The following is a 12019-nucleotide window of genomic DNA, read 5'->3' as shown; positions in this document are numbered from 1 at the left end:
TTTCCCAGTCTGTAGGTTGTCTTTTGACTCTTTTGGTGAAGCCTTTTGATGAGCATAAATGTTTGACTTTTAGGAGCTCCTAGTTATATAGTCTCTCTTCTGTTGTTTGTGCATTTTTACTTATGGTTCGTATTGTGTTTATGCCTTGGATTAGGGCTCCTAGCATTGTCCCTATTTTTTCTTCCATGATCTTTATTGTTTTCAATTTTATATTTAGGTCTCTGATCCATTTTGAGTTAGTTTTTGTGCATGGTGTGAGGTATAGATTTTGTTTCAATTTTTTGCAAATGGATATCCAGTTATGCCAGCACCATTTGTTAAGGAGACTATCTTTTTCCCCAATTAACGGACTTTGAGCCTTTGTCAAATATCAGCTGCTCCTAGGTGGCTGAATTTATGTCTGAATTCCCAATTCTGTTCCATTGGTCTATGTATCTGTTGTTGTACCAGTACCAGCCTGTTTTGACTAACCTGGCAGTATAATAGTTTCTAAAATCAGGTAGCGTGAGGCCTCTTGCTTTGTTCTACTTCTTGAGTAGTGCTTTACTTATCCGGTGCCTCTTCCCTTTCCATATGAAGTTGGTGATTTGTTTCTCCATCTCATTAAAAAATGCCGTTGGAATTTGGATCGTGTTTGCATTGTATCTGTAGATCGCTTTGTGTAGAACTGACGTTTTCACAATGTTGAGTCTTCCTATCTGTGAGCAAGGTTATGTTTTTCCATTTATGCAGGTTTCTTTTGGTTTCTTGCAGTAGTGTCTTGTAATTTTCTCTTTGAATCTTTAGGCGACTTGTAGAAATTGATTTTTCAGCTTGGTCGTTGGTCTTCAATAAATGTTTCAAATTTTATGGAATGTGTTCAGGAAATCCTGATGGAAGTCAGAACACTAAAAATTTATGCAGGAGGGATTAGTGTATAGCCAGCTAGGATAACTAAGGAAGTGGTAGAAGAAATAGAGAAAGTAGAGTGTATCTTATGTGTTTCTTCTTTTAAAAAAAATGTAATAGGAACACTTTGGTATTCAGAGGTGCATTTTTAGAGTCATTCTACCAGTAGTCATGAATTGAGGTATATCCATTACACTCTCTTGCTCCTTTCTCTTTGTAATCAATGAGTTGTTTTCCCAGGATAGAAAACTTGGTTTAGGCTTCTATCTGTATCTAAGAAAGAATGCAGAGCTATGTAACTTTTTCTCATCAGTTTTAGTCAACAGAGCTAGTCAGAAACAGGAAAAAAAAAAAAAGATTTTATCTACTCAGGAAATATGATTGAATATGATTGCAGTCTGGAGCTTTTGTTCTTAGAAAATCCCCTTTTGAGGTATTCAGCCTTTCATCTTTAGCTTGCAGAATTCTCTACACTTCAGTTTCCTGATAAATGCAGTTGGCACTGATACTGCAAGTCTTTGAAGCTGGTTGTTAAGCAGCATAGCTTCTGAAGAAATCACTGTTTAAAACATGAATCAGTTCCACATCATATAATCTATAAATTCTAACTAAATTACAGTTTCAGAGAAGAGTGAAATACATAGAATAATGTACATATGGAATTCAAAAATAACACCTTAAAGGAGAGTGTAAAGTAGTCTCATGTGATTGGGTTTAGAAAAAGGATTGGTTTTGGAATGGAGACCTCTCTGTTCAAACTAAAATGGCATCTCTGGCTTCTTGGGTTCTTATTTAACATCTCTTTGTGTTTCTCCATTTTTCAATTGGAAAAATATTTTCCATAACTTTATATTATATAGGTATTCCAAGTTAATCTAATGACATTCATTCTTGTTTATTCATTCATTTTAGGCACTAGATTGGAAAAAACAAACAAGTTGTTTACATTCTTATTGGAGGGGTCAAATAAAAAGTATGAGAAGAAATAATATCAGATGGTGATAAAAAATAATAAAAAAAATAAATTAAGTGGTTTGGAAAGAGATTGTTGCTCCTGGGGATTACCTTGGTAAGGATGGCCCTAGGCAGGTTGCTCTGTGGAGGGATATCGAGCTAAAATCTGAATGGTAAGAAACAGTGAGCTACATGAAGAATGAGGGGATTTCTAGGCACAGGGATCAGCAAGTGCAAAGACCCTGTGGCTGGAATGAATGTCATTGTGGCTGGAGGGTGCTGAATGAAGGGGAGAGAGAAAGGAGAAGGTGTCTGAGAGGTGGTCTGGGGCTGGAGCAGGTTAGGCTGTGTAGGCCACAGAAGTACATGAGTTTTTAGTCCAAGAGTAATGGGAGGTCTAATACCCAAGTTTTCAGGAGGAGGTAATGTGTATATTTCTATGGAGTTAGGCATTATCCTCAGTAAACTTTTTTAGTCACTAAGTCAGCAATGACAGGCAGGTTTTACCTCCCTTACACCATGCCAGTTATAATCAATTAGTAGTGGCTGCTCAGAGTCCTGGGCTGAGAAGGGTTCTGCAGCTAACTAGGATTCCGTTAACATTTGCATCATCACCTGTTAGCAAGGCTGCAATGTGTGTACTGTCCCTGCATTAAATGTTCTAATAAAAGCAGAGCAAAAGGAAAAAAGAGAACTTAAAATTTTTAATTGAAAATACAGTTTTAAAACCAGTTGTTTACTACTGAAAATTTGGAAAATATAAAGATGCTCCAAGAAGAAATGGAAAGTTTGGATAATCCAATCACCCAGAGAAAATCATGATTGAAGTGTTGATGCAGTTAAGGAAGGAGATAGCTGGGTAAGAGATTATGTTGTGTTGCTATTACATGTTTTGAACTTTTTCAGGAGCTGGTGGTGCTTTGCCACCTCCACCACCCCAGCTTAATATTTTTGCTGGCAGCTGGGATTCGTCCTCGAATGTTGGTGATGGAATTAGCCCCCAAGGGCTCCCTGGATCGCCTGCTTCAGCAGGACAAAGCTAGCCTCACCCGAACCCTGCAGCACAGGATCGCACTGCATGTGGCTGATGGCTTGAGGTATGTAGGTCACATTACTTTCTATTCAGTGCATGACAAGCATGAGCCTGAATTTGCTCTCAGGTTCTGAGAGCAGTGGTTCCCAGTAACATTTCATGAACAGTTTGGGTGATCAGCAAGTAAGGGCATTAAAGAAAAAAAGTACCATCTCCTTGATAAAAGATTTATAAGTTCATAAAATAAGAGTAGGAAGACCATGCAGGGCTTCATAGTTAGTAGTAGTAGAGATTGAACCCAACACTCCAGCTCCAGAGACCATCATCTTAACCCTACATAGATTTACACTCCACACTACTGCAATATGGATCAGGCTTCAGAGTATCAAGGAAAGAAAATATATTACCATTCAATAATTCTAATAAGGAAAGATTGGTCCATATTTCTGGTAAGGAAAAAGTGATTAGAATTGGGATGTTCTGCATGACTGCACTGTGCTTCAGAGGACACCCAATCTGCAGTCAGATGATCACTAGACAGAGCCTTGAAGAGACAGTACAGCAGATGGAAAGGCATGGTCTTTGGAGACAGGAAGACTGGGATAAATCACTGCTCCAAACAGTAACTGTGATGTTATATCTGATACTTGTTATTTTATGGTTTTTAAACTATGACTAATACTAATGCTCAGAGTTGTAAGAACTTTTGTAATAATTGAATGCATCCCAAATTAAACTCTTGATTTCTCCCTCCTGTACTATTTCCAATCTCACTTCACCCAGATGCTTTGCTGTGGAATCATCCTTCATCCTCCCTTTTTCTCCCATCCCACGCTGAATCCTTCAGCAAATCATTACAGCTCTACCATCAAGCTATATCTTAATGCAGTTACTTCTCACAATTTCTCTCACACTTCCCAAGTCTAAGCCACTATCATCTTTTATTTCCTAATTGGTCTCCCTGCTTTCACCTTTGCCCCATTATAACCTGTTCACACATCAGCCAGAGTGATTTTTCTAACATGGAAGATGGATCAAGTCTTTTTCCTGGTATCAGTTTTCTACTACTTCGCTTTCTGTTCACTGCTCAGCCTCTTGCCTTCCTGAGATTTCTGGAATATGTCAGGGACATTGGACTTGCTGTTCTCTTGCCAGAAATCTCTGACTCCTAGATATCCAGTTGGTTTACTCCTCATTTCATTCAGGTCTCTGCTCAGAGACGATGTCCCTGATCACCCTGTTTAAAACAGTGCCCTATGTCTCTTGGGCACCTGTAGCACGTATTGCAGCCTGGTATTCTTTATGTTTTCATATTTTAAAATTTGTTGATTGTCTGTCTTTGCCACTAGGATCTGAGTGCCCAATAGCAGGGACTTTCCATCTTGTTCATCATTTTATCCCCAGCAGCTAGAATAATGGGTCATCACATGTGTTGGCATTAGGAAAACAATGCCTGGCACATAGTAGCCACTCAGTGGATGCAGTTTTCCTTCTCTCCTGAAATGCTGTGTGCATACCTTTCAGGAAGTATCTAGAAATGTAAATGAAATAAGAAGTAAGAAAAACAGCTAAATACCCCTTACAAACAAACAAACACAAAACCAGGAAGTTGTAGCTATTAATAGTGTGTAGAGAATATAATGAGTACATAAAAGAAGTAGAATTCCCTTCTTAAATGTGTCTAGAAATTACTGAAAGATACAGAATATGAAATGAAACAGGCTGCAGAGATTTAGGATTTGGGTTGACATATCTGTTTTTGGACACCAGAGGGAAGCGGGTCTTAAATTAATCTGGGTAAAGTGCAAATATTTCTTATGTATTTCAGAGTCTTCTCAGTCACTTTTACTAATTTAGCTAACTCCAAGTCCTAGTTCTTCCACATAATCTAATTCCACATGAATGAGCTAAAGTGCTCACTTATGAGATGCAGAATTGCTGTTTTTGTTTACCACTGTTTATACCTCATCTCTAAAATAGCTTATCCTGGTTCTCTGAAACCTTCCTTTAAATAACACATCCAACAGTTTGTGATGAAATAAATGAACTTTCAGCATGTTTTCTTATAATAAGTCTGATTTATTCTCAGAATAATGCCAGGACAGCTTTCTGGATCATGTGCCACAAGAGGCTAGTAAACTGTCAATCTTCTACCAGCACTAAGTATATTTTTAAAACACAGCATTAATTTTTGTTTCCCAATATATTTTAGCATGGCACTGTAACTACAGAGGAGCCCTGGTGGCACAGTGGTTAAGCATTCAGCTGCTATCCAAAAGGTTGGCAGTTAGAATCCACCAGCCACTCCTTTGGAAACCCTATCAGGTGGTTCTACTCTATCCTGTAGGGTCGCTATGGGTTGGAATTGACTTAACAGCAATGCATATAACTACAGAGGTAGAAGGATACAATAAAATCAGACTCTGTTGTTGTCAGGTGCCGTCAAGTCAGTTCTAACACATAGTGACCCTGTATACAACAGAATGAAACACTGCTTGGTCCTGTGCCATCCTCACAATCGTTGTTATGCTTGAGCCCATAGTTGCAGCCACTGTGTCAACCCATCTCGTTGAGGGTCTTCCTCTTTTTCACTGACCCTTTACCAAGCATGATGTCCTTCTCCAGGGACTGGTCCCTCCTGATAACATGTCCAAAGTATGTGAGATGAAATTTCGCCATCCTTGCTTCTAAGGAGAATTCTGGCTATCCTTCTTCCAGCACAGATTTGTTTGTTCTTTTGGCAGTCCGTGGTATATTCAATATTCTTCACTGACACCGTAATTCAAGGGCGTCAATTCTTCTTTGGTCTTCCTTATTCATTGTCCAGCTTTGGCATGCATGTAAGGTGATTGAAAATATCATGGCTTGGGTCAGGTGCCCCTTAGTCCTCAGAGTGACATCTTTGCTTTTTAACATTTTAAAGAGGTCTTTTGCAGCAGATTTGCCCACAGCAACCCATTGTTTGATATCCTGACAGCTGCGCCCATGGGCGATGATTGTGGATCCAAGTGAAATGAAATCCTTGACAACTTCAATCTTTTCTCCATTTATCATGATGTTGCTTATTAGTCCAGTTGTGAGAATTTTTGTTTTCTTTATGTTGCAGTGCAATCCATACTGAAGACTATAGTCTTTGATCTTCATCAATAAGCGCTTCAAGTCCTCTTCATTTTCAGCAAGCAAAGTTGTGTTATCTGCATATCACAGGTTGATCATGAGTCTTCCTCCAGTCTTGATGCCATGATCTTCTTCATATAGTCCAGATTCTTGAATTATTTGCTCAGCATACAGATTGAATAAATATGGTGAAAGAAACAACCCTGACACAAACTTTTCCTGATTTTAAATGACACAGTATCCCCTTGTTCTGTTCCGATGACTGCCCCCTTGTCTGTGTACAGGTTTCTCATGACTCTTTTGGAGCTCCTTAAATGGTATAGCTCTTCAGAATGACACACTTTCTTCACATTATCCATTCTCTTTCCCACAGTTTTGCCTTCAACTATTAGCTTACGTCTCGAATTCAGTCCACTCCTTTGAGCTCTATATCTTAATTATCAACTACCTATGAAGCTAAGCTACTGCATTTACTATGAACTTCTATAATTCAATATTTTCAAAATTGAATTTGATGCTTTCTCTGCCTACTTCCATCCACCATGTATCTGCTTTTTCTCTGTATCCCCTGCTTGCCAAGCCAGGATTCTTGTAGCTACATCCAGTCCAACTCCATCCCTTAAAAAGTTAGTTTCCATTTCTCTACCAGATCCTTGATTCTATTTTACATCATCTCTTTAATCATTCCATTTATTTTTATGCTACTACTGCTGCCTTGGTCCAGGACCTCTAGGGAATTATCAAGATATGTCTTCTAAAATAAAAATCTAATGATGCTTAAAATATTCTAATCGTTCTCAGTGATCTACAGAGTACATCCAAACTCCTTGGTAAAGCATCAGAATTATTCATGTGTACCTCTTGCCTACCTCTCCAGCCTCGTGGCACTTTGCATTCTAATCATGCTGAAGGTCTGGAATTTCATTTATATCATGCCTCTCTGTCTTTGCATATGTCATTTCTCTCTTTCACCAAATTTGTCTGCCTGGATAACTCATTTTCTTCACGAATTGACTCAGATGCCATCTCCATGGTGAAGCTGAACTGTCCCATGAAGAGTTAGCCTCCATGCAGGACACTGTGTTAAACGTTGAAGAGAGAAAGGTAGAGATTACAGAATTCTTATCAGGGTTGAAAATTTACAGTCTTCACTAACTTTACTGCTGCGCCTTTCCCTCTCTGTGCTTCTCTAGCAAGTGGTGCTTATCATATATCTATAACCTTGTGTGAGCACCTGTTTCCCCTTCTAGACTGTGAACCCCTCAAGAGCAGAGATACAAAGATGGTTTGTAATCCCTGATTACTGGCCCTGATGGATGCATACTACGTATTTGTTAAATGAATGAATGTATTCTATTTTTAGAATCAACTAGGTTGATTTAAGTTGGAATAAAGTTTATGAAGAAAAATTTTTTTTAGCAACTCTCACTATAATCAAGAGCTAAAAAATGACTGAATATAAGACAGTTTATTTTGATAAAATATTTAACAATACTCAATGTCACATAATATGTAAAATATGGTTGAATTATTTTCAGTAAGATTAGATATTACTATTTCAGAAGTTATTTTGCTATTCTATTAAAAGCTATTAAAACTGTACTATTTAAGATTAAATTCTATAATTGAGCATTTTAACTAACTCAGATAACTCCCATTGACATGATTTCAAATTAAGTTTAACTTTTTTTAAGCTTTGAGAAGTATTCTGAGTCTGTATTCTATAAATAGACTGAAAGAGGTGTGCATTGTGAAGGATTTGGAGGCTATTTAATGATGTATGACTTGGCTTTTAACTTTTTTCTTCTTAATCTCCCAGCTTTTCTCTTCAGCAGGACAAGAGTAGCTAATGGCCTTTCAGTAAGCCCTTAGTAAATTTTTCTTTCAAGCCCATTGCTTATTGTTAAGGTCAACTTCATTAGTACATTTACCTTATTTTTCAGCCAAAAATATGTATACTTAAATGAATGGGACCAGTGTCAAATATCCTAACTACATCCTGGAAGAGAGAGAAACTTCAATTGCAGAAACAATTAAATGATACATACACTCTAGTTCGTCACGCAGTAGAAAGTTCAGGGTAGCACTGCCACTCTGCTTCTAATCCCTGTAAGCTGTGATAGGTTCAGATAATGGAGTAAATATTTATCGATACAGTGTGAACCAAAACCAAAAACCACAAACAGAGAATTTAAATTTACTTCCATTAAGTCCTGTGGAAAATTATTCTTTCAAGGTAGGTCATGATATGCTTGTGAGATCACATGGATGGCTGTAGTAAATTTGTCACCACAGGGCAGGGAAGACACTAAGTGCTGAGAAAAATCAGAAGTTTGTAGGTGTGTAAGGAAGGGTGGCAATAGAATTAAATACTTTAGTTAAGGCACAGTAGTACATCTCTGGCCATTTTGCCAGAATGAACAGAACAGAGTTGAGATTAAAAGTTTATGTTGTTGTTTTATATTAATTAGATTTTATCCTTTGCCTGAAGTGTCCAGCTCTAGTTGCTTATGGTTGCATGGATCAGTCCATAAAAGGAAAGACTAACATCACCCAATATCACCTCTCCCAAGACAATGTTTTATTTATTCCAACTGTTGGTCCACAGTGCTCTTTGTTAACCTTAGCTTATAACCGAATTGAGTTTAGAGTAAATTATATCTACAAACAGAGATTGACAAAGTCTTATATTTTGATTTGTTATTATTGAAAAAGCATAAATTATTCTTCAAAAAATTAGGAAATATTTTAGAAAAAATAAATGTCAAAAGAGAAACAAAGAGAATCTTAAAATCTGAGATGAACTGCTATATGGATTGAAGAAAATAAAAAAATAAATGGGAAATACAGCAAAATCTTATCAACTCTTATCTGACATGTTTACATTTTAAAATAATCAAAATATTCATATGATCATTGAGGGAATTTTAAACTCTTTTAAAGTAATTATTAAGATATATGAAAGAAATATTACCAAAAATTGGAATTTGCCTGAGGTGGTTGTCCCTTAAAGTTTAAATCACTCTCACTTTTTAGTCTGGAACTGTCATTTTTTAATATTCAGTATGTATGTTTTGATTTCCTTCTGCAGTATCTCTTAATTAACTTTGAGGGTTAAACTTACCACAGAATTTTTGATACTTTGGATAATGGACATGCACGTTCAAGGAAATTATGACAAAAATATAATAATATAGTCACAATTTAATAATATTAACTATGCATTTTCTGGCAGGTATCTCCACTCATCTATGATTATATACCGTGACTTGAAACCTCACAACGTGTTGCTTTTTACCCTGTACCCCAATGCTGCCATCATTGCAAAGATTGCTGACTACGGAATTGCTCAGTATTGCTGTAGAATGGGAATAAAGACATCAGAGGGCACACCAGGTAGGTGATAAAGTTTACTCTTCAACATGGACAGTCAGTGACCCAGATGTGTGTTGAGAATCAAAAAACTGTAGCCTATCTATGTTTAACTTTGTGTCTGTACCATTTTACAAACCCACCAGGAGTGGATGAAGGTTCCAATTTCTTCACATCCTCATCAACATTTGTTGCTTTCCTTTTTTTTTTTTTAATCATAGCAATCTTAGTGGGGATAATGTGATATCTCATTGTGGTTTTGATCTGCATTTCCCTAATGACTAATGACATTGAACCTCTTTTCATGTGCTTGTTGGTGATATGTATTTCCTCTTTGGGGAAATATCTATTCAAGTCCTTTTCCCGTTTTTTAATTGGGTTGTCTTTTGCTGTTAAGCTGTAGGAGTTGTTTTTAGATATTATGGATATTAAACGCTTATCAGATTTATGGTTCCCCAAAATTTTCTTCCAATATGGAAGTGTATATTCATTTTTTTGGTAAAGTCCTTTGATGAACAAAAGTTTTTAATTTTGATGAAGTCTCATTTATCTATTTTGTCTTTTGTTGCTTGTGCTTTTGGTGTTATCTCTAAGAATCCATTGTTAAAAACTAGGTACCGAAGCATTACTCCTGTTTTTCTAAGAATTTTATGATTTTAGTTCTTACATTTAGGTTCTTGATCCATTTTGAGTTAATTTTCATATATGGTGTGAGGTATGGGCCAAGCTTCATTCTTTTGCATGTGGAAATTCAGCTCTCCCAGCACTTTTTATTATTATTGTCCCAGTATCTTTCCCGATTGAATGGACTTAGCACTCTTTTTGAAAATCACTTGGTTATAGGTATATGGTTTTATTTCTGGACCTTCAATTTTATTCCACTGGTTTGTATGTCTATCATTATACTAGTTATACCAGTACCAGACTATTTTAATTACTGTGTCTCTTTAAGTATGACTTTTAGTATGATTTTAGATCAGAAGTGTGAATCTTCCTACATGTAGATACTAAAGTTTATTAGTGGTTACCAAGGTTAGGAGGGAGGGGAAAAGAGGGTTATCACTGCTTAGGGGGAACTGAGTTTCTGTTAAGGATGAAGGAAAAAATTGGAATTGAATAGTGGTAATTGTTTTACAACATGATGAATATGATTAATATCACTAAGTTGTACATGTAAAGAATGTTAAAATGGCAAATGTTATTGTGATATATACATAGATATATACATAGATATACATATATCACAATTTTTAAAACAATCTTACTTAGTACATTCAAAAAACAAACCACAGCTATTCCCTGTCCCATTGCGTTGTACTAATAATAATAATACTAAATAAAAATAATGATAATAAAAAAACAAAAATATTGTAGACTATCACATTGTGTATAGATGTTTATTGTGTGAATAATTATGAACTTACATTGTGAACTTAATCACCATTTTTTATAGGACAAATTAATATAATTTTCCAGGGCAATAACAAAATAAAAAGAAGAGAATATTTGATATTAAGTTATATTTTAAAAGTTAGATTTTTAAAACATTTAAATGTTCCAGAAATGGTGTAAACATAGCAAAAATTTTAATCTAGGTAAAGTTGACACTTATCTAAAATTACAGCAAAACCCAATCCAGGTCCTCAAACTCTTATTCCTAACTCTGAAACCTAGAGCTCTGAAAACCCAGAGGTTTTCTTCTAACTGATTGTGACAAAACCTACCTGAAATGACTTTGTTTATCACACTAGTGTGAAATTTCTATGCATCATATTAACTTTCTTAAATCTGAAAAATTATAAATTCTTAAATACATCTGGCTCCAAAAGTTTCAGGTAAGGAAATTGGCCCCATTGTTCTTCTCAATTGTGCTGTTCTTGACACAAACATACTTTCTTCTGATAATGAGTTGGTACAGGAGTTAAAACTTTAAAAACTGCACTTCAGTTTTCTTTCTTCATAATTTTTGAGTTGTTTGATACTTCAATATTTCAATACTTAAAAATAATGTAGCATCTGAATTTGGCCTTGTATAGAAAGGTGGCATAGCTTCCAGCATCACAGCAACATGCAAGGGTCATCCATGGCAGACAGGTCTCAGCTGAGCTTCCAGACTAAGACAAATTAGGAAGAAGGACCTGGTGGTCTACTTCTGAAAAGAATTATCCAGTGAAAACCTTATGAATAGCAGTGGAACATTGTCTGATATAATACCAGAAGATGAGCCCCTCAGGTTGGAAGGCACTCAAAAGTGACTGGGGAAGAGCTGCCTCCTCAAAGTAGAGTTGACTATAATGACGTGGATGGAGTGAAGCTTTTAGGACCTTCAGTTGCTGATGTAGCATCACTCAAAATGAGAAGATACAGCTGCAAACATCCATTAATAATCAGAATTAGGAATGTACGAAGTATGAATCTAGGAAAATTGGAAGTTGTCAAAAATGGAATGCATAAACATCAATATCCTAGGCATTAGTGAGTTGAAATGGACTGGTATTGGCCATTTTGAATCAGACAATCATATGGTCTACTATGCTGGGAATGACAACTTGAAGAGGAATGGCATTGGATTCATCATCAAAAAGAACATTTCAGGGTACATCCTGAAGCACAGCACTGTCAGTGACAGGAAAATATCCATATACCTACAAGCAA

The 12019-nt window shown here is 36.3% G+C and overlaps 1 protein-coding gene across 1 annotated transcript in view; it reads left to right on the top strand.

The window, feature by feature from the left end:
• The window catches only part of LRRK2 (leucine rich repeat kinase 2), a 155486-nt gene that overhangs the window by 109028 nt on the left and 34439 nt on the right, over nt 1-12019 (top strand). Inside the window, exons 40-41 of the mRNA XM_023738875.1 lie at nt 2749-2939; nt 9228-9388. Of these exons, the coding sequence (XP_023594643.1) occupies nt 2749-2939; nt 9228-9388 (352 nt within the window). The remainder of the gene's footprint in view (nt 1-2748; nt 2940-9227; nt 9389-12019) is intronic.

The sequence above is a fragment of the Trichechus manatus genome, unplaced genomic scaffold (genome assembly GCF_000243295.1).
Source record: "Trichechus manatus latirostris isolate Lorelei unplaced genomic scaffold, TriManLat1.0 scaffold00123, whole genome shotgun sequence".
Classification (NCBI taxonomy): Eukaryota; Metazoa; Chordata; class Mammalia; order Sirenia; family Trichechidae; genus Trichechus; species Trichechus manatus.
The sequence above is the reverse complement of the archived record's forward strand: the minus strand, read 5'-3'. Positions and strand labels throughout refer to the sequence as shown.